Source organism: Chiloscyllium plagiosum, unplaced genomic scaffold, assembly GCF_037043375.1.
Source record: "Chiloscyllium plagiosum isolate Xiang-an unplaced genomic scaffold, Cpla_swu_hap1 HiC_scaffold_26, whole genome shotgun sequence".
Taxonomy (NCBI): domain Eukaryota; kingdom Metazoa; phylum Chordata; class Chondrichthyes; order Orectolobiformes; family Hemiscylliidae; genus Chiloscyllium; species Chiloscyllium plagiosum.
Window position 1 is genome coordinate 20,558,627 of NW_028270164.1, and position 26,670 is coordinate 20,585,296.

General features: G+C 39.3%; 1 protein-coding gene across 1 annotated transcript in view; it reads left to right on the top strand.

Moving 5' to 3' along the window:
- LOC122563149 (MAP kinase-activated protein kinase 2) overlaps positions 1-26,459 on the top strand; it is a 218,465-nt gene extending 192,006 nt beyond the window's left edge. Inside the window, exons 6-10 of the mRNA XM_043716616.2 lie at positions 4,849-4,924; positions 13,128-13,252; positions 17,416-17,501; positions 18,251-18,331; positions 20,356-26,459. Of these exons, the coding sequence (XP_043572551.1) occupies positions 4,849-4,924; positions 13,128-13,252; positions 17,416-17,501; positions 18,251-18,331; positions 20,356-20,496 (509 nt within the window). The 3' untranslated portion in view covers positions 20,497-26,459. The remainder of the gene's footprint in view (positions 1-4,848; positions 4,925-13,127; positions 13,253-17,415; positions 17,502-18,250; positions 18,332-20,355) is intronic.
- The last annotated feature ends 211 nt before the right edge of the window (positions 26,460-26,670 follow it).

Sequence of the window (26,670 nt, forward strand, 5' to 3'; positions counted from 1 at the left end):
GTACTGAATGGAGAAGAGAGAAAGTTCTCCTTTAATCTGTCTGTTGTTAAACCTACAAGGATAAGGGCTGGATCTAGTGTTCGCAGTGAAATAAAGCAGATTGATGACGGCCAGAAACTTAGTGCTCACAAAATAGTAAAGCTTAAAACACAACTGGAAACAGAAAAACATCAGTACAAAAATTATTGGATCTGGTTTGAATTTTGGCAGAATTTAGAAAGATGGGGTAAGATAGAAAGAAATTGAGTACACTGCAGCAACACCAGGAAATATAAAAGGTGGAGCAAAACTACAAACTGAATACGTTCTACTTTTAATTAAGGGAGCAAACTATTGATTCTATTGATGAATTAAAAAGTTAGGAATTTAAATTAAAATTAGTGTAGATAACTGGATGAGTAATCATAATATTTGAGAAAATAAGTTTGGTCAGAGTGCGCAGTGATGAAGGCTAAAAGATATTGAGGAGAATGTCAGCAATCATTAAAGTATTTCCTATCAGTGACAAGTGATTGCTGCAATTGAGGTGGGAGAATTCTCAAAATATAAATGATTGGCAATAACTAACGTAGATGTTTGTATTATGCACTGATCTTTACTAACGAGAAGACATCAGAGAGGAGGTAACTCTTCAAGTGGTTAAGAGGAAGGTAAATACTGTTATGATAGAGAAAAGGAAATTTTTAATAACAGTTAAACAGAACAATGATGAAATTCCAGGGCATGACAAGATGCAACCAAGGATCTGAGGAAATTGAGGACAGATGTTTGCAAAGGGCCTGTGACTCAAAAATTTAAAGTAATACCTGCAATACTATCAGAATTCATATGCAATAATAAAAAGGCATTTAGTTATTAAACTGCTAATTTGCACTCAATGAAAGTTTGTTCAGCTGAAACTAATACCCAGTGCTGGTAGACTTGCTGTCTGTGCATGAATTGGATCCAGTGCTCTGGGTAATTGTACCATTTTTCACTTTAAAGGGGTAATTTCTGAAGCTGTCTTGAAACTTACCTATATCAAAACTCATTTTATAAAATGAAACTGAGGATCTAATCTCCAGCTGTGCCAATACCCAATATGAGCATCTCCGATTAGGGTTGGGTAGTGCAAAGACTTTGGCACATTTTACCCTTCAGCAAGAGGCTGACCGTAGACTAATGTTGGAAGTCCAAATGTTCAGATATGCATATGTAAGAATATGCGTGCTTAAAAGCGATCAGTGCTCCAGCCATTTTGTAAAAAGAAACCTTTGTAAGACACAACAAATTTTTGGCAGGTTGCTCATTAGAAAGGAGCTGAGTGTTTGCTCTCCAGTCGAGAGGCAAATCTGTCCTACCACACGAGTACAAAGATAGGAAACATTAAACCTAATATAGCCTTTAAATGCATGGAAGAGCATTAAACCATAGAAAAAAGCCTGTCTTATGTATTCACCATATGAGACTCCTCCTATGCCTCGTCTCAGTCTTTCGGAGTATGTTCTATTCTCAAAGTTTAAAAGCACCCAAGCTACTTCCATATGGAGTGAGATCCACATTTGATATACTCTGAGTGAAGACCTTTCTTCTCACTTCCCAAGATTTATTCATATCTTACTTTATATTTCTGGCCCTAGTTTTGAATTTTCTCTCAAGTGGAAACAGTGGGCCAGACTTCCTTCATCTCGTGGGGATCAATATTTGCTCTCAAAATTCAATTACATTTTTCTCTGTCTTCCTAATCAAAGCATTTTAATGGTACTTCTGTGGTTGCAAAATATACTCGCAGCTCAGGCATCTCTGTTGTGAGGGCCACAGGAAAATTGCATTTCTCATGCATCACAGTGTTCATGTGTTGGTGTGTGCTTTGCAAGGCCTTAAAAAGCAGACCTCATTAGAGAGTTTGTGGCTCCTGGTGATGGCCTGCTAAGGAGTCTAAAACAATGCAAATGTCACTGTTAGTTACTGCACTGCAGTGTAGATGTACCTTTAATGCAGTGATTCATCAAGGTCTCTGTCCTGAAAAGATAACTTGTCCCTTACGTTAGCAGACATCGATGAATTTTGTCATTGAAGAAAATGCTATAATACATTCGCAATTAAGGCAAACATGTTGGCAATCTCTTCTATTTTATGTTTGCTGCTTGAATATAAAAATTCAACCAACTCTTTCTTAGAAACAAAAATGCCTGCTTATGGAAGTTGAAAACAAAATCTAAATGCCTCATTCACTGACTGGTAATCTGCTGTATTCTTACACTTTGGGGCTCTTTGCAGTTTCAAGCAGCTATCTTGGAAGTTTTGACCATCATGAGTGCTCGTTCGACAACCAAATCTGTATTCTGTTGAATTGCTACACATTCAGAGGAAGTATGGATGGGTGAGGTGGCATAGCGGATATGTTAGGAGTGAAGTTTAGCGGGCCTGTACATGATGTTGAGAGCTGAGCTGTTGTCTTCAAGAGCTGAAGTGATTCATCTTACCTACCTACCTCTGCTTGCAGTCTTTCCATACTGCTTCATGGCTGATGAAATTGCACTATACACCTGAACCTTGTGTAAGAAATCCAAAAGATCCTAAATAGAAACAGCCATGAATTGAGGTTGTGATTCAAAAGCTGCAACTATAACCAACTCACATCTTCCTGACCCTACATGGAAGTTCAGACTATTGTCGACACGTTTATTTTTTCTATTTCATTCAGAAATTTAAAGCCCTTTGTTAGATTTCCTCTGAGCCTAGGGTCTTTAAAGTTGAAAGGCCAAACCTGTTCAGTCCTTTCCAACTGCTGAGAGTTCTCAGTTCTTCTAAAGTCTGAATTATTGTTTATGTTTTTTGCAGTGCTTTTTAAAAACAAATATTTGCTGTCCTAAGATCAGAACTCTTTGGCTAAAAGGAAGGAAAAACGAGGAAGACATATACTTACATAGTGCTTCTTGGTAGTGTACAAAAGTGACCATTCATTGCCAAATTACCTACATTGCAGCCAATCAAGCAAATGCCTACAAATAGAAATGTGCTAATGTGCAGATAACAACCAGTTTTTCGTGATCTTGTTTGCAGGTTAAATATTGGCCAGGACCCTGGGATTAACTCACTTTCTCTTGTTTAAAATGTGCCCTGGGAGTTTTCTGCCACCTGTGAGGACAGACGACTTTCGCTCAATGTTCCCTCCAAAACAAAAAAGCAGTTTGATCATGGTCTTATTTAAGTTTGACATTATTTTACGACTTTACCGTTCTAAAGTGGTCTTCCTTGGTCTTCTAAAGTGTTCCATAAAACCTGATGACCGATACAAAATTTGATTGACTTAATCTCTCACACTGTTTGAGACACAATCAAAGCCGAAAGAAAAGTTCAATGCAGTAGAACAGCTGTGGCCATCAGACAGTTAGTCTTTTAATGTATCCTGTTTGGGTATTAGTACCTGCCTCGGGCAACTGTCTGTGTGGAGTTTGCACATTCTCCCGGTGTCTCCGTGAGTTTCCTCTGGTTTCCTCCCACAGTCCAAAGATGTGCAGGTCAGGTGAATTGGCCTGCTAAATTGCCTGTAGTGTCAGGTGCATTAGTCAGGGGTAAATGTAGGGGAATGGGTCTGGGTGGGTTGCTCTTCGGAGGGTCGGTGTGGACTTGTTGGGCCGAAGGGTCTGTTTCCACACTGTAGGGAATAAAATCTAATCTAAATCTAAATGAATATATTGATAATGTGTATTCTGTAGCCTCTGATATGGGATGCAATCAATAATTTCCCCTCTATTGGAGAAATAACAATAATAGACACAATGCTAAATGGCTTACTGTGTTGGAAATGATATCTTGTAGGGGAATAATCTCATGACAATTCCTTTGTACTTCCACATTTCACTTTGTCAGTCTTTTTTTGCAACAGCACAATTTTTTTTCCTCATATCGTGACCTATCTGCCCTATTATTTGATCCAAGGATCAAGATCATTTGGTCAATGAGAGGAGTCTCAAGTGAGTCAATAACACAGTTGGGAAAATGATACTCTGGTAGTTTCTCTTGACTGCTTTTGTGTCACACAGCATATTTTTGGAAATTATCTTGTTATGCAATTCCTACAAAAATAATTTGTCTGGGGGAAATCAGCTCTTTCAGTCTGTCTAGCTTCAGAGAAATGAGGGTGGGTCAAGTATGGGTTTATTTGCTTCAAACTTTTAATAGCTAATAGCTAATCATCTGCCTGTCTACTCAGTTGTCTTTTGATGTTTAACTGAGGGATTTACTGGGGAAATTTGTAGTCAAATATTTTAGTTTTGCCTTATTGTTGATCCTTGGTGACATATTCAATACCAACTGTCCCATTTGGAGGGAGTGGTTAATCCTTTGTTTTTCCCATTCTGCTGTGATAGTGCATTGAGTCCATTATAGACAGGGAATTCTAAGGAAATCTGGGTCTCTTTAAACTTTGCTTTTAGAACAGCTCCTTGTAGAATTCAGTTGCTTCCCCAGTGGTTATGTATGAAATGTCCGTACACTGTGTAACATTAATGCTACATTCAGCAAATTAAGTGTGCATTGAAGTTTATGATACTTTGGCCTGAAGCTAATTTAATAAACTAAACAGTATCATTATGCCAATATTTGAGATTGAGTGGGTGGAGAGTGGAAAAGTGACCAGAATGTCATGGGAACTGGGTGGGTAAAGGTGATTAAAACTGTTTGCATGTATGGGGAGTAAATGGGAACATGAACTGGATTGACCAAATGCCCTGTTTCCACATTGCAATTTGTATGTGTTATGCTTTGAAATCTTCCATCGTTTTGCATCAATAAATTGACGATATTATTTTAAATTTTTTTTCCACTTAATTTAACTGCTGTGTGTTTTTTTTCATTTTACAGCTCCTGAGGTTCTTGGGCCTGAAAAGTATGACAAATCCTGTGATATGTGGTCCTTGGGTGTAATAATGTACATACTGTAAGTTTTACTTCTACAGTCTCTGTACATGTTTTCTCTTTTTCTTCAGGTACTGCACCCTGAAAGGGTCTTGCTGTTGGTCCATGGTTATGCTAGGCAAGGGTACTGCAGTTGTTTGCTGTTACCTTCTGAGGATCGCTGACCGGCAATCTGTCCAGTTACACTTGTAATCGTCCTGCATTGGAAGCATTTAGAAATTGATGAATGAAAAAAGGCGAGCAAGAGCAAAACTCCCAATGGAAAATGCTTTAAGCAGCGAATGACTGGATGTTGCTCTTTATGGTATTATTACATGATGGGTTAATGAATTCTGATCAATCATAGAATCCCTACAGTGTGGAAGGAGGCCATTCAGCCAATCAATTCTCCCACCCAGACCCAAGAGAATCCCATCCTATCCCCATAACCCCACATTTATCATGGTTAATCCACCTAGCCTACTTATTCCTGAACACTGCGGACAATTTGGCCTTGCCAGTCCACCTGACTTGAGAAACCGGAGCACCCAGGGGAAACCCATGTAGACACGAGGAGAATGTGCAAACTCTATACAGGCAGACACCCAAGGTTGGAATCAAACCCAGGTTTCTGGCTATGAGGCAGTAGTGCTAACCACTGAGCCACCATGCCACCCCATTTGTTCTTTTATGGAAGATGCTAAACTCTCCTCCTGTTTCAGGGTTGGCAGCATTAAGGGAACAGCAGTTTGAGCAATGAGTTTACTACTGTGCTGCCCTTGTTAAATCAGCACAGTTTGCTCCAACAATGAAAACAAGAAAAATGAAACAAGAACTATGAATGCTGGAAATCTGAAACAAAACAAGAAATTGCTGGTGAAACTCAGCAGGTCTGGCAGCATCTGTGGGAAGAAAACAGAGTTAATGATCAAGTCTGGTGACTTTATATCAGAACGAAAACAAGAAATTGCCTTTGTACAGTGTTGCTAATGTAATAAAACACCCATGACCCTACACAGGAGCATTATCACGAGTGAATAAAAAAAGTTAAGAAAATTTGACATCGAGCCATACCATGAGGTTAGATCAGATGACCAAAAGCTTGCTGCTGAAGGTAGTTTTAAGGAATATTGTTTTTTCCTTTTACAATGTCGAGAAGAGAGGCCAAAGTTTGCAGCTTAGACAGCTGAAGATGCAGTCACCAATGATGGAGCTGTTAAAATCAGGAATATGGAGGGACCTCAATTAGGGCAATGAAGATATCTTAAGAGGATTGTGTGGCTGAAGGAGATTGCAGAGATACTGAGAGGTCATGCCTTGGAGGTGTTTGAAAGTAAGGGTCAGCATTTTAAAATGATGACATTGTCCGGGAACCATTGTGGGCCAATGAACACAGCAGTCTTAGGAGAATGAAGTTGCTGCAAGTTGAAACACCATCTGCGAGTTATGAATGAGTTTGATTTTCAGGAGGGATTCCAGCTGTGAGAACATAAAAATAACTGTGTCAGGAAGTAGCAAAGTTTTCCACTGAAGTTGGCTGAAGTTATGCCGAAAGAAATGAACAGTCTTAGTGAAGGTCAAGCAGCATCCGAGGAGCAGGAGAATCGACATTTTGGGCATAAGTCCTTCATCAGGAATGAGGCTTGTGGGCCAGGGGGCTGAGAGATAAATAGGACAAGGGTGTGGCTGGAGGGAAGGTACATGGAAATATGATAGGTAAATGAAGGTGCGGCTGGAAGTGGTAGATCGGAGGGGTGGGTGGAGCAGATGGGTGGGAAAGAAGGAAGATGGACAGCTAGGACTGGTCAAAGGGGCGGTGCCAAGTTGGAGGCTTGGGATTGGGATAAGGTGGGGGAGGGGAAATGAGGAAACTGGTGAAATACATATTGATCCCGTGTGTTTGCAGGATCCCAAGGCAGAAAATGCGTTCTTCCTCTAGACATCGGTTGGTAAAGGTTTGGCGATGGAGGAGGCCCAGGACCTGCATGTCCTTGGTGGAATGAGTGGGGGAGTTAGTGTTCAGCCACGGGACGGTGGGGTTGGTTGGTGCAGGTGTTTCAGGGATGTTCTCTGAAACGATCCGCAAGTTGGCGTACTGTCTCCCCAATGTAGAGGAGACCACATCGGGTGCAACAGATACAGTAGATAACGTGCATGGAAGTACAGGTAAACTGAAACATCGACTCCCCTGCTCCTCGTATGCTGCCTGACCTGCTGTGTTTTTCCAGCACCACACTCTCGACTTTAATCTCCAGTATCTGCAGTCCTCACTTTTTCCTAGTCTTAGTGAAGGCACAAATATGAATTTGGGAGCTTATCTTTGGGTGAAGTATGACAACATGGTTGTAAACAGACTGGCTTCATCTCAGTTGCCAGGGAGGGGAACAGAGTTAGTAGCTAGGAAATAGAATTTGGAGCTCATACTCTTTCTCCTCCTATCTCCCTTCACATGGATACCTCAAAGTCAGTCTCCACAAATGTTATCCTTCCCTCCTCTCCATTCTATGATTTTTCTCGTACCTCACTGTTCTATCTTTGCCTCTTATCAAGTTTTGTGACCCCTCTCTCCTACAGAGACCTGGGTTGAGTGGGATCCAGTGATGGGTACCACATGAGTTACTGGCAGTGTATCTGTGTATGTTGTGTCTGAAGGAAGCTTTATTCAGCAGATGTCAGCAATGAGCTCCTGTGAAAGCCTGAGCCACTTGATGGGCAGACTTTTGGAGAGAGCTGATCCTACTCTTGGATTCTGTATTGGGGTCCTCACCCCAACAGTCCAGCTGTCCATCTCCTCTGCTCAGTAAAAGGGTGTGTGGCTGAGGAGCTGGCATAGCAGGTGCTGGATTTGTTAGCTGCACTATGGTTTCTGCTCTCACCCCCTCCTCAGAAGTACAAGGTGGAGCTGAATAAGCTGATTCTGAGCTATATTGCAAGCTGGCTGTATGGGAGAGCAGCTGAAGAGGGAGCGAGGTGGTAGATTGGTGAAAAACCTTCTAAGAACTTGGCCAATCACCTGACCAGCAATGATAGCACTGTCATAAGGAATGCTGTGAGCAGTAGCCAGACACAGGGCCATGGCTGGAATGCTTCAATGTATCTGATTAAAGTCTTCTCAGCTTTGTTTTACCGAAGAAGCACTCCAGGTTCTGCATTCAGCTGGTGACCCTGTTGAGTGTTCTATAAAGCCATGGTTCTGAAAGGGTTAATGTTTGCGTTACATTAGCTCCACTCATTCCATTGATGTCACACACAGTCTGTGGATGGACACATTCTTTTCTTGCTTTCAGAGAGCACAAATTTAGTGTACCAGCTCCAATAGGTCCCAAGAATTGTACCTGACCAAATGTAGTTGTACTTACTGCTATCATGCAATCAATCTCCTTGATATCTAAGTACAGTACCAGATGACAGTGTACCTTCTTTCACTAAACAGCAGCTAGGTCTAAGACAAAGGTAGATCAGTGGTAATGAACTACCTCAAAGAATCCTAACCCAGTACCACATTCTGATAGAGTTGGCAAATATCACAAGGTGTCAATAGTGATTATCTGGGGGAAAAAACCACCACAATGAGTTGTGAGTTGGCCAGGAACTGGGTATCCTAGGGAGCTAAATTGGTTCTTTATTTTTTTTTCTTTAACGTCATAATTATTTATCTGATGTATCTAAGGAGCTTCCCCATTCATCTTTAATCCTACCTTGGTGAGAGACTGCCAATTTCTGAAATTTTCATCCATGCCCTCACCAAAACCCTTTGCCAAGTTTGATGCAGTCTTTTTGCTGTAATGTTGGAGTTCAGCAGGGAGTTTCTTACTTGATGGTAATTCTTGGATTATTGTCAAATGTCTTCACAGTGAAAGTAGGAAATTTGCACTTTCACTTCTTTGTTGCACTCTGATCAGATGCCTCAGAATCATTATCCTGTTTTGTGTTGGATGCTGCTCATATGATTGTCAGAGAGAACAGTTCACTGTCATCAGTTGAGTCGTTTCTTGTGAGGAGGGAAAACTTCCAAAAAAAAATTTGTTTAGTTCTAGATCCCTGCTGCATGACTTCTGTTTGCATTTTTGGCCACATAATCCCTTATTAAGTACATTTTTTTCCATTTGAGAATTCCAATGCTGTTTACTTTGCTTCTGGAAGAGCTTTTCTGGTTTTGCTGAACTCCAGTTGACTTGATCTCATGAACCTCCCTTTAAAAAGCTTTGTGGTTATTCTGAAAGTTACTGACCTTTGTTTCAGATTTTTTACATTATACTGTTGTGTGACAAATCAGTTAACGTATTAATGCTCAGTAATGCCATTCAATTGGAGTTTTACATAAGTTGAGGAATGTGCCATTGCAAGATAGCCAGAAGTTAGGAAGATCATAAGACCGAGCACAGGTAGGCCATTCACCCTGTCGAATTTGCTCTGCCATTCAATAAGATTGTAGAGATAGAAGTTTGATTAGTCTGGATCACGTTGACATAAGTAGGGAAGATGTGTTGGGTAGGCTAGAGGTTATTAAGGTGGACAAATCCCCAGGACCGGATGGGATCTATCCCAGGTTGCTGAGGGAGGTGAGAGGGGAGAAAGCTGGGGCCCTGACAGATATCTTTGTGGCATCCTTAAATACAGGTGAGGTGCCGGAGGACTGGAGTGTTGCTCATGTTATCCCCCTGTACAAGAAGGGTAATAGGGATATTCCAGGTAACTGCAGACTAGTGAGCCTGACGTCAGTGGTGGAAAAGTTGTTGGAGAAGGTACTGAGCGATAGGATCTATTTATATTTAGAAAAGAATGGGCTTATCAGTGATAGGCAACATGGTTTTGTGAGGGGGAGATCGTGCCTTACCAACTTAACAGAGGTCTTCGAGGGAGCTGAAGAAAGGGCTGTAGATGTCATATACATGGACTTTAGTAAGGCGTTTGATAAGGTTCCCCATGGTAGACTAATGGAGAAAGTGAAGTCATATGGTGTGCAGGGTGTTCTAGCTAGGTGGATAAAGAACTGGTTGAGCAACAGGAGACAGAGAGTAGTAGTTGAAGGGAGTTTCTTGAAATGGAGAAAGGTGACCAGTGGTGTTCCACAGGGGTCAGTGTTGGGCCCACTGTTGTTTGTAATATACATAAATGATCTGGAAGAGGGCACTATTGGTATGATCAGCAAGTTTGCAGATGACATGAAGATTAGTGGAGTAGCAGAAAGCATAAGGGACTGTCAAAGAATACAGGAGGATGTAGACAGACTGGAGAGTTGGGTGGAAAAGTGGCAGATGGTTTTCAATGCAGACAAATGTGAGATGATGCATTTAGGCAAGACTAATTCTAGAGCGAATTATACAATGAACGAAGAGCCTTGGGAAAAGTTGATGGGCAGAGAGATCTGGGAGTGCAGGTCCACTGTACCCTGAAGGTTGCTGCACAGATGGATAGAGTGGTCAAGAAGGCATATAGTATGCTTGCCTTCATTGGATGGGGTATTGAGTATAAGAGCTGGCAAGTCATGTTAACATTGTACAAGACATTGGTTCGGCCGCACTTAGAATACTGTGTACAGTTCTGGTTGCCACATTACCTAAAGGATGTGGATGCTTTGGAGAGGGTGCAGAGAAGGTTTGCGAGGATGTTGCCTGGTATGGAAGGTGCTAGCTATGAAGAAAGATTGAGTAGGTTAGGTTTATTTTCATTAGAAAATAGGAGATTGAGGGGGGACCTGATTGAGGTTTACAAAATCATGAAGGGTATAGACAGGGTAGATAGAGACAAGCTTTTTCCCAGGGTGAAGGATTCAATACCAAAGATTCACTCTTTCAAGGTGAGAGGTGGAAAGTTTAAGGGGATAAACGCGGCAAGTACTTCACACCATGTGTTCCAAATGGTGGGCATTTGGAACACATTGCCAGCAGAGGTGGTAGAGGCAGGCACGGTAGATTCATTTAAGATGCGTCTGGATAAATGCATGAGTAGGTGGGGAGGTTAGGGATACAGATGCTTAGGAATTGACCGACAGGTTTCGAGAGTACATTTGGATCAGCTCAGGCTTGGAGTGCTGAAGGGCCTGTTCCTGGGCCGTAAATTTTCTTTGTTCTTTGTTCTGACATGATAATCCTCAACTTTCCTGTCTTTTCCCTGTAACCCTTGTGACCATTGCTTTTTACACATTTGTCTACCTTTGCCTTGAATATACTTAAATGATCCAATCACTACAGCCCTCCTGTGGTAAAGAATTTCACAGATTCACTATCCTCTGAGAATTCTTCATCTCTCTCTCAAATGGGGACTCCTAGTCTGAGATGATGCCCTCAGATTCAAGACTCTCCCAAAAGGGGCAATAATCTCTCTTCATCTTCCTGTCAAGGCCCTTGAGAATCTTATATGTTTCAATAAGTTCTCTTTTCATTCTTCTAAACTGCAATTAGTATAGTCCCAAACTCCTCAACCTGCCCTTTTGTATTTATAATCTCAGGAATTTGCAACTTGATTTGTATCGCAAAACTATACTTTTAATATTCTTTGCGTTAATATTCTGTCTGGTTCAGGGTGCTTTTTCCTCCTCTGGCTGACTAATTTGAGGTTTTTGATTTTGCACTTTAGGTTGATAAGTTCACAGTTGTATTAGAACTTGACAGATCAGGTGCACAGTAAAGATGGCAACCACACTGCTAATACCATCGAAACTGGATTACAGGTTTTGCTACCTGCATAGTCCTGAAGTAATGATCTCTCTGTATAACGCTGCTGGTTAGTCTACCTTTCATGCAGCTAGGCTTGTGAAATTCTCATGCTCAATTTATCCGATCGCTGAAGTGCAATCTGTTGTTTGTTTGCATTGGTTGAAACAGAAAGCTGTTGAGAAGGTTTGCTATTTCAATGAAGTAACAACACCTTTGTCATTTCCCATCATCTGAACCAAACCATCAACACAATTTTATTTCATGTTTTGAAACTGTATAATGCACTGTTCCAGTTTTTAATGTGACTGTAAAAAAAAAATTAACATGCACTTGATCTTGGTTTGTCCTTGTTTCCTCCTCTGGTGCAATTATTAGGAATGTTTAGAAAAATAACCCTGCATTTATATTGCACCTTTCATAATTTACCTGAACTTAGTTTAAAATCAATGAGGTCCTTTTCAATGTTGGAAGCATGTCAGTCAGAAAGTGCATAGCAAGGCTCCTTGACCAGCAACACGATAATGAGGATATAAACAATTTTATTGATGTTAAGTGGAAAATAAATTTCGGCCAAGACAGAATTTCCCTCCTGTTCTCTGAAATAATGCTATGCGATATTTTACATTTATGGTAGTTTAACGTCTCCCCCAAAAGGCAATAGTTTTGACAGTGTAGCACTACCTGAAGACTGCACTGTCATGGCAGACTAGATCCTGTGCTAGGGTCTCAGGAGTGATCATAAATATTTGACCCAACTTTATGCTGTAATCTTACAAAGTGCAAAGATTTGAGACAAATAATCCTTTGTTGGAAGGTAATTGAAGTTATTTGAGATTTGATATAATTAACAGTCATGCTTGATCATCTAACAGCGAAGGATTTGTCAAATCTTGCAGTATTCCTCTCCTTCATTGGAAAATTCAGATGGAAAAAGTACTGCTTAAAGTAAAAAATAGTTTATAAAAGTGATCATGTCTAAAACTATTGACTTTCAACAATTTTAGATGTTTGACTTGTTATACAAAGATAATCTTGGTTCTGCTGTGGTCTGATCTATTAAGTGTTGGTTGGTCAGGTGCTGTAGATGGATTTAGGTTTGCCCGCTGAGCTGGAAGGTTTATTTTCAGACGTTTTGTCACCATAGTAGTTAACATCATCAGTGAGCCTCCGGATGAAGCACGGGTGGCAAGGCCCGCTTTCTATTTGTGTTTAAGTTTCCTTGGGTTGGTGATGTCATTTTGTGACGTCATTTCCCGTTGTGATGTCATTTCCTGTTCTTTTCCTCAGTGAGTGGTAAATGGGATCCAAGTCAATATGTTTGTTGATAGAGTTCTGGTTGGAATGCCATGCTTCTAGGAATTCTCGTACATGTCTCTGTTTGCCTTGTCCTCGGATGGATGTGTTGGCCCAGTCAAAGTGGTGTCCTTCCTCATCTGTATGTAAAGATACTTGTGAGAGTGGTCATGTCTTTTTGTGGCTAGTTGATGTTCATGTATCCTGGTGGCTAGATTTTTGCCTGTTTGTCCAATGTCATGTTTGTTACAGTTCTTACTTTTAAACAAAGTTTTCTTCTTTTGTCAACTACAGGTTGTGTGGATATCCCCCATTCTACTCTAACCATGGACTGGCCATCTCACCTGGAATGAAGAAGCGAATCCGAATGGGACAATATGAATTCCCAAATCCAGAATGGTCAGAAGTATCCGAGGAAGGTAATCCAACTTTCTTAAACTAACATGAAATAAATAAACGTAATGTTCCTTCACTCTTAACTTTGCAATGACCAATCCGAAATTCTACAAAAATATTTTGAAATTCTTATTTTGCAATGTGCCAAAAATAAGAGTTGGGAGTGTTAATCCTACTTAAAGAGTAATCAAATTTTAACTCTGCCTGCCTTAAGAAATATCACAGGTTAAAGATAAATTCTGTACTTTCAAGCATTTACAGCTTGCGATATCAGCAGTTTAATCAAAAAACTATGGATGCTGAAAATCTGAAACAAACACACACAATTGTGGAAAAACTCAACAGGTCTGATAGTGTCTATAGAACTTCCAGCACTTCCAGCTCTGAAATTGTTATATTGGACTCAAAACGTTAACTCTGTTTCTCTGTCTCTAGATGCTGCTAGATCTGCATTCTGTGTTTTGTACCAGTAGTCTACTGTCCTGCCTATTGTTAAAATTCATATAACACCAGGTTATAGTCCAACTGGTTTAATTGGAAGCACACTAGCTTTAGGAGCGCCGCTTCTTCATCAGGTGGTAATGACTACCACTTGATGAAGGAGCGACGCTCCGAAAACTAGTGTGCTTCCAATTAAACCTGTTGGACTATAACCTGGTGTTGTGTGATTTTTAACTTTGTACACCCCAGTCCAACACCGGCATCTCCAAGTCTTGCCTATTGTACACAATGAGACTAACTTCAAGATTGTAAAATGTTCTATTGTACTGTAAAAGTTTCTTTAAAAATCCTTACAGAATGCATTACAGTCAGTGTGCAGTTATTGGCATTTACATAATCTACTAAAACAGGCGAATCATTCTTTGCTGAATGCAGCATTTTCACACATGTAGTTTATTTATAATGAATTGCATTGTAGAAAATACATAAGCCTGATCCACAGCAAAACAATACTTTTTATAATGCTATCTGCTGAAAATATGGTAATATTTTAATGGCAAGACACTGTAAATACTATAGGGGATATTGCTTCAATTCAGCAATCCAAATTCTATTTTTTCATATAATTGAAAAGTAACCACATTAACTAATTGACTATTAAAACACTATCACTGTTAACTCTGAGGATATATAATTTTCAGACAATCATCTTTTCTTACCAGATGGTAGGTTGTTAATTAGGTTGTAATTTGTTATTGCTAAAAAGTTCTACTGTACTGTAAAATCATCTAATAATTTCACTGATTTTCAATGATTTCAAAATCATTACACACCTACTAGCATTGCCATTCAAACTGAGCAGGAGTGAGACTGATTGTTTCTACAAAGAGCTAGTACAGGGTCAGTGGGCCAAATAGCCGCCTTCTATGTTATAAGATTCTCTGCTTCCAAATGGTTTCTCCCAATTTCAAGTTCACTTGTGTTTTGGCATTTTCAGTATGGGAGAGATGAGTACAGCTACACAGCCTAGCTCCCAACATACAGGCTAAAAGTGGAAATATGGTACAATTGCTCCTGAATTGGAAAGTTAAAAGAAAACACGCTAAACCTAAAAGCTTTAAAGATGGGAAGATCTTTGTACAGTGCTGATATGTTTTGGATCCTGTTCTACTGGGGGAATGCACTGTTGCTATAATCCCACCCTACCACAGGTTGTGACATGAAATAATACATTTTCCAGTTACCAGGATGACCAACAAAACACCTTGACACTATCGGGTATTTAAACAAAAAGATCCATTAACTTTTTAAAATGATAAATACAATTATACATTTATTATCAAAACAACATTTAACCCAAATATTCCATCTTTATTGATCAAGATACACAGTGGGAGACAGTGTCCTAGTGGAATTATCACTCGACTATTAATCCAGCGACCCAGATGATGTTCTGGGAAATTGGATTTGAAACTCACCATGACAGGTGATGGAAATTGAATTCAATAGAAATGCAGAATTAAGAGTCTAATGATTGTGATACCATGATCGATCATTGGGAAAATCTCACTGGATTCACTAAAGTTATTTAGAGAAGGAAAATGCCTTCCTTACATGTTCTGGCCAACATGTAACCCCACCTATAGCAACATAGTTCCCTCTTAACCACAAGTGTTGGGTGATAAATGCTAGCCTAGCCAGCAACACCCACATCCTGTGAATTAATTTTAAAAAAAGGCTGATCCCTCTAAATATTGTCAAATTATACATGCAAAAGCACAAACTCATCAGCTACAAAGGGAGAAGAAAAGATTACAGCAATTAACTTTTTTTTTTAAAAGCCTTTGACCTCTGTGTTACTGTTCAAGGTGAAAGGATAAAATGGCAAGTGTTCTGGAATCTGATGCTCTAATGTCCTGACACGTGTGGTCATCATTCATCATGTGTAGTTCTTTCTGAGGTTTTGTAGGCACCGCTTGCTCGGGAGTACAATCTTGAGAATTTCTTTCAGTAATGCTTTTGAATATTTTTTTTCTTTTCAGAAATGGGAAAAATTAACTGGGCAGCTTGTTCAAAGCCAGCTTCTCTGCAAGTCTGTTGGTTCTTAAGAGGCTAACCTCCAACTCAGCAATTAATGCAATGCTTTCCATGCCAGTCACTATTCAGAACAACCCCAGCAAATCTAGCAGTTATCAACAGTCACGTAATTTACTTGTGCACAGTGAACTTTTAATAACTTACTTTAGAGAAATCAATCATGGTATGTCCACAAAATTTGAAATAAATTAACTTTTCCATAATCTTTCAAAACATGAGCCATAGGGTCATAGAGATGGACAGAGTAAAGAGTGTGGTGCTGGAAAAACACACCAGATCAAGCAGCATCAAAGGAGCAGGAGAATCGACATACCTTATGCCTGAAATGTTGATTCACCTGCTCCTCGGATGCTGCCTGACCTATTATGCTTTTCTAGCAACACACACTCGACTCTGATCTCCAGCATCTGCAGTCCTCACTTTCTCCATAGAGATGTGGGCGGCACGGTGGCACAGTGGTTAGCACTGCTGCCTCACAGCGCCAGAGACCCGGGTTAAATTCCTGCCTCAGGTGACTCTCTGTGTGGAGTTTGCACATTCTCCCCGTGTCTGCATGGCTTTCCTCCGGGTGCTCCGGTTTCCTCCCACAATCCAAACATGTGCATATCTAACTGTGACTCCACTTTCAAGTCCTGAATGCAATATTAAATACCAAACATCTGTGAAATATAGGCAAAGAATTTAAACGTAACCAGATTTATGTGTGACTAGGCCAAGCATTCCAGACTGAGTAACATAGAAATTCTTTTGAATTTAGTCAAGATGTGAATTGGCCATGCTAAATTGCCCGTAGTGTTAAGTGAAGGGGTAAATGTAGGGGAATGGGTCTGGATGAGTTGTGCTTCGGCGGGTCGGTGTGGACTTGTTGGGCCGAAGGGCCTGTTTCCACACTGTAAATTATCTAATCTAATCTAATCATGTCCAGCATGGAGACAGACCCTTCAGTCCAATCCGTCCATGCCAACCAGATATCCTAACCTAATCTAGTCCCATTTGCCAGCATTTGGCCTCTATCCCTCTAAGCCCTTCCTATTCATAGACCCATCCAAATGTCTTTAGATGTCCCACTACTTTATCTGGCAGCTCATTCATACACACACCACCTTCCGCGTGAAAATGCTGCCCCTTAGATCCTTTTTAAAGTTTTCCCTGATCAATAAAGAAAAGCATACCAAATGCCTTCCTCAGTATCGTATCTAACTGTGACTCCACTTTCAAGTCCTGCATGCAATATTAAATACCAAGCATCTGTGAAATATAGGCAAAGAATCTAAACGTAACCAGAGTTATGTGTGACTAGGCCAAGCATTCCAGACTGAGTAACATAGAAATTCTTTTGAATTTGGTCAAGATGTGAACACCAAGCAGTTTAACTTCCCTTTTGATGTTTGACTCCAGTGGTGCTGATTTTACCTTGCAGAAAAGCTTGTTCAATGACATTGTAGATTACCCAGAAACCAGTGAAATGGAGTGAAGAGCAGTTTCTTTTTCTTGCTCTTTTACTGATCGTATTTTACTGAACTGCATTTTTCATTATGTTTGATTTCTTTCCTATTTGTTTTATCTGTATCTGTGTACGCCGTTTCAGAAATAAAATTAACACAATTATAGTAAAACACATTACATCTATTCATGTTGAATTTTTCAGCCAAACAACTAATCCGAGAACTCCTAAAGACTGAGCCAACACAACGCATGACCATCTTGGAATTTATGAACCATCCTTGGATTAATGTATGTATTTCATTGTGGAGTGGGGCTTACAGGTTTTTGTCATTCCTATTGATAAATTATTTGCTTTTATCTTTGTAGAATTCTTTGGCTGTTTTAGTTTTCCTCTCCACCCCCCCCCCCCCCACACACGCGCACACACACACACGCGCACACACCTTTTTAAACACCGAATACACCCTCACCCCACTTTTGGTTTCTTGATAGTCATGGTAAGATCCTAGCCAAATGCTTAACATTGTCTGAAGTTATCTCCTGTTATTTTAATAGGATTAAAGTTTTTAAATTAGCAAGGGGATTTTTTTACTTAAGCATTAATAGCAAATTGTATTTTTCTAATATATAGGTGTATGTTCCAATGAGCTTCCGAAATTAAGGGCGATAAAAAGCTGTTTATTCTGCAATTTTCAGCCTAAGCATTTGTCAAACTTTTCTACTCCCCACCCTACTCAATAATACCTTTGCCAATCAAATGTTTTAGTTTACAGCGATGAAGTTTGCAATAACATCTTTCAGATGGATAGTGCAAATTCAAGGGAAATTTGCATTTTCACTAACCGATGCTGCATCCTGCCTCATTACATTGAAGGAGAGCATAGCAGTTTAGTTTCCATTTGGAATCAACTAAACTGAAATGCTGAGAAAATGCCTCCATAGCTAGCAGTTCCATGCCGTGTTCATTTTGGTGTTGATTCGATGTTCTGAATTTGATTTGAGTTTGAACCATGTTTTTTTTTCTTTGTTTACTTTAGCAATCAATGCAGGTACCGCAGACACCTCTTCACACCAGTAGAGTTCTGAAAGAAGAGAAGGATTTATGGGAAGATGTAAAGGTAAAAGTGCACCTTAGCTCATTCCTGTAATACACCAGAAAATATTCACTATGTCTAAGGCCAACTTGTGGAAGCATAGTGTAATAACAGTTGGATAATGGAACTGTTTTATGTGCTTTTGTTTTATTACATATAAAGGTAATATCAGATGTTTAATTTTTCCCTCCCATTTTTCAACATCCTGACAGACATTGGCTGTTTATCATTGCAGGATTTTGTATTTAGGTTTTCTGATTTATTTTTAAGCTTTTTCAAATGAACTAAATATTGATGTGGGTAGTTTCTTGCGACTTTTCCTTTCCGAAGGCCCTGCTTTGTCATGTTTAATCCTTGGACTGTTTATCAGTTGGCATCTTACTTGTTACTTGGAACACCTGAGTGTTTGGAACATTATGTCACCTGTGTGATTGTCATTTTCCCTTCCTGTGTAAGATGTGCCTGTTTGTCCTGAAGGCACGGACACAATTATAGACTGGTTGCATAGATTATCCAGAAGCAGACCCAGGTCATGCTATGCCATAACACTCTCCCAAATTATGCCAACCAAACTCTGCCTGAAGGTGAATAACTTTATGAAGTCATTTTTTTCCCCATAAATTCAGAGTATGACATCTTGCAGACAAAGTTGCAAACCATTGAAGTGCAAGCCTTTCCTTTCTGAATAAATATGATTTTCCCAATTCAGGAACTAGTAATTGGATAGATTTTAGAGCCAGAAGCATTAGTGCAAGTTTATTGTACAATGAAGAACATCTGAGCTAACCTAGAGGGGAAAAAAACTCAGCATGCAGAATAGTTTGCCCCTGTCCATTAGTTAGATGGCAACAGAATGGCTGTGAGGGGTGCTGGTAGAAATGATTGATAAAAGCAGTATTCCATTCTGCTCACATCTCACCAACATCATTTGAGTGCAGTGCTGAAAAATATACCTTTATAGATACAATAATTTAACCTACTTCGTTGCCATATTCATAATTTCAGCCAAATATGAAATAGAAAAATATTTTGTATTTGAAACATAGTACAAGGAGACAAGTTCGAATCACATACTTCAGAGTTATTAAAAAGATTGCATGCATCAAATTCATTCCCAGTTATTTACCGGTCTCTATCTTAACATAACGTTTAAAAGATTTACAAACGTTGAGAAGAAATCCATTGATTTTTGCCATCCCAGTACCACAGCTGTACTGTCTTTGAGTATGACTACTACAGAGAGTCAATGTGTAATCAATGTATTTATTCCCAATTCCTAACTGGAATGAAGGGTCTTCTTGGAGCCCTAAGATGTTGCTTCACAAGTGTCTACTTGCAGCAGCCCCATTCCTGGTCACAAATCTGAATTATATTGATTTTGGAGTTGAGACAATGCTCTTCCAATGTAGAAGGAAAGAACTAAAGAAATAGGGAGCAAGGAATAGACCATTTCAAACCCACAAGCTGTCTCCAAAAGTGAATAAACTCATTGCTGATCTGATGTAACATTAAGTCCACTTTATTGCCTATCTACCCTGACTCCCTTTCCTGTGAAAATTTGGCCAAATTCCTCCTAGAATATTTTTGATGTCCTGCCCTCCACTGCTTATATGGGGGGAGAGAATTCCAAACAGTTAATAACTCTGACAGAAGAAGCAACCCTTACCTCGTCTGGTATGGAACATCCTTATTCTGCTCCACCCTCAAAGGGAAAATGCATTCTCAAAATCTACCCTGTAATGCCCCTTGGACTCAGTAAGATTGCATCTCAACCTTTAAACTCAAAACAATACTGGCGCAAAGTACTCCACCCTTCCTCATAACCCAATGCTTTTTTTGATGATCGATTATTAAAGGTTGCTCTGGTGTGTGTCTCTGAAGAGCTAATTTGCAAACATCCTGGAGAGAGGATTGAAAGCAAGACCTTGGTCAAATCCTTTCACAGGGACAATTGTGAACACGGTCCCTGTGAAAGGGGATGAGTAGAAACAGTGCAATCACTTCCATTGTGCCGTCCATCATTCTAATTCAGCTTTCTCTCACGACAGGAGGAAATGACTAGTGCCTTGGCAACCATGAGGGTTGACTACGAACAAATCAAAATCAAAAAGATAGAAGAGTCTTGCAATCCCTTGCTGATAAAAAGGAGAAAGAAGGCCTTAACTGCCCCAACTCCAGCCAACCACTGAAAAACAACATGGGAAGTGTGCCAAATTATTTTTAGAAAGTTCTTTTTAAATGTCGCATGAAGTTCAGAAATGTTTGATCGGTTGGCTTTTTGGATTATTTTTAAAGGTTTACTTTACTTCTGCCTCTTGGTCTGAGGTGAACACTCTGTCATGATACTACTAGTCCAACGTGCGACCAGGTCTTTAAACTGATGTCAAAGGATGGGGGAGGGGCAGGAGAACGTGATGGCATCGAATAAAGGTCACCTTGTGAGTTTTGTGAAAGGTTGACTCGATGTTTCCAACTTGATATTCCTTTCTGATTGTGTCATTCTGTGTCACGCTTATTTCCAAGAAATTTCATTCATGCCATCTTTCAGTTTGTCTTATTTTGGAGCTCTATTTGATTACTTTAAAGCCATCTTAGTTTCATGGGATTAAAATGTGATTTTAAAAGATCAAGTTATTCATTATAGTTGAACTTTTTATGCTAAAAGCTGTATTGTTAAAAGCTTGCATTAGTTTTTTTTCATGGATATTTGAACAAATCCACAAAATCAGTGGAACACCCCATGAACGAAGCAGGTTTTACAGTATTCACAATTCAAATGTAGGCTTTTTACATAAATTTTATATGACAATTTCAGATGTTCAGACATGATGGTTTGAATGGCCTCCTGTACTGTAAAATTCTATCTTTCTATATAGTGTATGCTGAGTTTTGGAGTTCAATTATTTGATCATATCTTGACTGAATTAGTACATCATACTTTATTTTAATCAGCCTGTTTGGACATGCTATGATACACATCCAAGACAGATATGGTTTGAACCCAGACCTCCTGTGTCAGAGACAGGGACATTACCACTGTGCCACAAGAGCCATGGTAGTAAATTATAAAATGTGTGTAATGCCGCTACTTAGTTCCAACATGGTTAGATTCTTTCCTTTGCTTTGCCAAAATGATCCTTAAGATTAATTTGGATATTGTTGAAGTTTGAACAATTACTGTGATTAATGTCTGAGTGCATCCCAGCAGCCACCTAATTCTCATTATGTCTGCACATTAGGCAATGCGAGTAACATATTATCACTGGCAGGCATAAGTTAAGACTGGGGATCTAATCTTTACAAGATCTTTACTCTACCTGCCTTGGTACCGAGTAATTGTTACTGATGAGTCCCTGCTTATCCTCTGGGATAAGTAATATTCCATGCTCAGTGGCATGAGTCAACGATGCAGGCAAAAGCCTTCAGAACAGTTCCCCCTACCAGTATCAGAATGATGTATTTACCCAGATGCATCACTGTGAGATTGTATAATCGGCTAAAATCTCTTGCATCTAGAATTTGAAATAACCTCTTGCTTCGCAGCATGTACCCAGTTAAAATTCCCAAACAGAGGCAGCTGCAAGACATTCAAAGAAAGTAAATGCACAATTCTTAAAAAAAATGTTAAATTCTGATCGAGCTGATTCATGGAATCCAAAGGTGTTTGTCTATCTGTTCATATTTCTGATGAATATTTGTTTAAGTCATTTATATTTTGGCAGTTAGCCTTTGTGGTGGATTACAGGATCAAATGTTTGAAGTCAATTGTACAGACTTGTTGGCAAATTGTTCTATAGTAAATTGTATTTTAGAAGTAAAGAGACAACATGCTTTTCAGTCTTTGTGAGAAACGTATTTTTGTTTGTATGGGCAGAGTCAAGAGTTGAATTTTCTGCAGCATTATCTGTCATCTTAGGCCAATGTTATGACAAGTTTTTGTTCATGTATCCTCTCATGGAGTAGGGTACTGGTCTGAAAATGCTGCTCTGATGATTTGATTAAATGAGGAATAATATTTTGTAATTTCCTTAATGTAAAGAGCAAGTATATTATGACCATTTTTACCACAATACTTTAGAAACACTGTCCAATTTTGATAAAATGATAAACTTCTAATATTGCATTTTTCTTAAGATGCTTGTTAAAGAAATTCACATCCAATTCTGGATAGCATGTTTGGCCAAATGAAGAGCTTGAAATTCTAGTTTGGATGTTATGGTACTATTAAAGCACAATGACATCAATGCAAAGCACCATGGCAACACACATCATGTTTATCCAATCTGCCACTGTGTTAACAAATCATGTGGTACCTTCAGATCATTTGGAATACAGTTCATTTTTGACCACTCATTTGAACCTTTCTAAAATTTGCTCAATGGAAGCAACCATTACCACCAAAGGAAGGGTTACTCCATCATCCTTTTCCCTCAGACTTTTCAAATTAGGTTATTAATAAATATTATTGTAAATATTTCTACTTACAATAAATGCATTTTTTAAGCAAAAAGAACGTGGGTGGACACAATTTCATGAACTTCTTAACTGGCATTCATTATTGAAAGGTGGAGAGAGATTGAGCATTGTGGCTCGCTGCCTTAGGAATGCCATTTGCTGCACCTATCCCCAATGGCCACAGCATACTAGAAAGAGTGAAGTGGTGAATGGTAACTATCAAGATGTGCATTCATAAATTTGCTTTAAAAAGAGAAGCTTTAACCTCTTAAAACTCAAGTTTTAGCATTTGTTTTTTAAAAAGAGACTGTGCCAAATAATATAAAGCTATAGTAGTTAACTTTATGTTTGGCTAATCTGATTGACATGCAGCCATACATGGCCTCACCTTATCACAGTTTCATCTGTATTTAAGCCACATTTGGCAATTTTTTTTAAACAACTTAAAAATATGCAAACAATATTTTCCAAGGCAAGGCTGTTCTTTTTAGCTGAGGCGACCTATATATTCGATTATAGCCCATCAACTTCATTTTTGCCTTTAAAGCAAATAACCACCTCCATGTGATCAATTTAGTTTAGCATTGGGAGGTCCAGAAGTAATGCCTGGTATTACAGGATCCTTATTAAGACTCAAGGTGTTCTATGTATTCTGGAATTTCTGTAAATTTCCACATCTTGTGTGGACTTAGTTGGAGAACAGTTCACATCTCTTAGAATACAGAAACAAAACCAGAAGCCATAATCAGATATTAAATGACTCCAAGAACTGGAAATCCATATTTCTGCAGTAATAGCTTGAACTATGGAAAGGAATAAAATAATTGAGTGTTGCAATTTTTGGGAAAATTGGAATTTATGTAGTAAAACACCCACCAACTATAAGACTAACTTTTTGAAGGGTTGAAGTATAGCCAATACTTATTAACTAAATACTTCACTCACCACAAAATATGTTCACCTATCAGAAACATATCCCGTGCAAACCTGATAGTTTACAGCCAAGACAAGACAGATTCCAATCTCAATGGGAGTGAATTAGTGTTGAGGAATTATTTCTGCCATCTGCAGCAGTAAGCATGTGTTATCTGTTTTCTACATGCATCTTTGGACTGGTGCCAGAAAAGCCATAGACAGGATGGTCATTCACAAATGTATTGCAGGACCTGTCAGCTGGTGGGGCTGGTATGAACTAGCAGCAAAGGATTCACAAGAAAATTTTAAGTCTGCTGTCTAGTTATGTTCTGTTACAGATATAAATTCAGTTTTATCCTTACAATCGCACACCAAAGATTTGCTGATTGCTTAAAGTATTCACTTAAACTTTGTTTGCCAAATTGCAAACACAAATAGCACCAAGTTACAGTATCTTCCAAGACATTCTTTCAGATCTAATCTTCAGCTCTGATCTTTCAGTAGGTTTTAAATCCTGAGCACTAAATTTTATAAATAGAAACCAAGCTAAAGTAGTTAGTAATTTTAGAAAAGGTAGTGCCTGTTTTCTGTGGGGGAAACAAACCATTTGCAGTTCTCCAAAACCTTCAAAGAAGATTCAGCCCCCTCTCTTAAACCTAATCTTCCTTATTCCTATGCTGCACAGTGCAAAATGAGAGGATAACATCAAAATCACGGAGGGTGCATCAAACATTATGGTGTTCAATTGATGCATACACGTAAATGTGGTTTGGGTGCAAAGGTGAAGGGGGAATGGGTAGAAAGTACTTTGGGATTTTTGGTTTACTTCATACCAAGGAGTTTTCTGCACTTGAGAATGGGTAAGAAGACCACTGGGTCACCAAGCACTGAGAGAATAGTCAAGGGAAATCAACTTCAAAGAAGCTGTGAATCAGGGTCATTTAATGAGCCCAGACTCTGAGGAAGCCTTGTTAGAATCTGAATTTGTCAGAAAACTCTACATTGCAGCAGTTTTCTTCTAAAGCATTCTGAATGTGTTATTGACACAAAAAACTAACTCCATTTCTTGATAAAATTAAAAAGACTTTTTTTTGACCACACCTTGCTGTCCTGCTAAAAGCTGTACAAGGCAATTTCACACTGTTGGGTTCCTGAAACACTGCAGCGCTTCAAATTAATTAGCCAAATGAAGCCCACTTTATAACCATCAACCCAGCATACAGCACTCTAAATGTGAGGGGCAACAAAGTGTAAATGTCCGCGAGGGCATGTTTAGGAACTATGTGGAAAACTTATTAAATCCGCACGTTGTGTGTGAAAGAAACCTCAAAACAACACTAGATGACTGGAACAACCGAGCAGTAGTTCAGATGTTTAAAAGAAAACAAGTTGTGAATATTTCTGGGAAATAATCTCCATGTGACAAGTCCACTTAGCATTTATGACTCACCAATCCTTGCACTTTAGCGACTTTTCCAATTCCTCTTGCTTTATGGGATGCCCTGCGGTCCATCAAAGTGGGCTGTCCACTGCCTCATTGGCCTGGGGAGTTGGCAGATTTTGGGGAGCATCTCTTGCAATGCCCAAATAAATTCAACTTGCGCTTTCATGTGAGCCTGAGCCAGTGAGGTTAGTACAGTAATCTGCAGTTTTCATTTTGGGGCTGCAATATCAGCTCCATGTTACCAAATTATCTTGTCTGCGGGGGCTGGGGGTGTAGGGATTGTAATTCTTTGCACTTGCTTATGTGTGGGTCTCTTACAGTTGGAAATTGCTCCTGTCAAATACCTGTGCTAAGTGAAAATGACTCTTCCAATCATTGTGTTAAACATATCGGTATCAAATGTGATCACATTCTGAGCCAATACTTTGCGCATTTTTCCCTCGTTCTTGCTTGCTTTAATTTTCTCACATATGTGCACAAGCCCTAAGTGCTGATCTATATAATAGTTTAGTTTTATAAACAGAGCTTGTATATAGCATGAAAATGCCGCATAGGCTACACACAAAAAAAAACTTTGGAAAGTACAGAGGTTTCACTTGGGAAGACCTACATTCACTGAGTCTAGGACCAGCTTGACCATCATGAGTTGGACCATGTGTGTCTCTGATAGGGACCTGCAATCATGATTTACACTAAATTCACTCACTCTTATTGTACTGTCTCCAGTTTACATTTTCAGATTTGTTACACAGATTCAAGCTTTGCCAGAAAGTCAAACCAAGATTATAGCAAACAAAAACTGCTGTGAGAAAGTGTAGGCTCTTTTCACCAAAATGTCTCGAGCCCCCATTGTAAAGCTGGCCCACTTGGTGTGGATCAGCCTGTTTTGTCTCAAATCCTCATTCACACTTACCCTTTGGCTGGGTACTTGTCCTCACCCCTCCTTGCTCCCTCTCTGGGTTTGGTTGGTTAAAACTGGGGTTCTTGTGTTGGCCTGAGAGTGGTCCTGATCAGTGTTTGTTTCTCTAAGCTTTTGTTTCCAAATCTGATAAGTCAGGTATCCATATTTTGGGCATGCTGTATATTGACCTGTGCTCATTTCAAACAACAAACCCTGAAATTTGATTGCATTGTCCAGTTTTATTCTTTCAATGTAAAATGTGTGTGAGGTATTTTTCACTACATCTATCAAATCACATGGAGGGGTGGGGATAATTTTTCCTTTGTTTTATTTACTATTTTAGACAGATTTGGCATGTCATGTGTTACATTCATTGATTGTATCCCATTGTATTCAAAACCACCACCTTCAGCAATTAAAAGTTTATATTTATTCAATCCTGGTGCCTTTTTGTTCTTGCCTGTCTCTATTTCTATTGCAATGTTCAAATTAATGAGTAGTTATGCAGTATTTTATTTACTTAAGTTACTTCTTTGGGTAAATTACTCACATTTGCTGCAAATCTCAAATCATGGTTTATTGGTGTAATACATCTGGCTTCTTCTGTGGAACAGATCCGGAATTTGAGTCCTAAATACTGACTTGTGA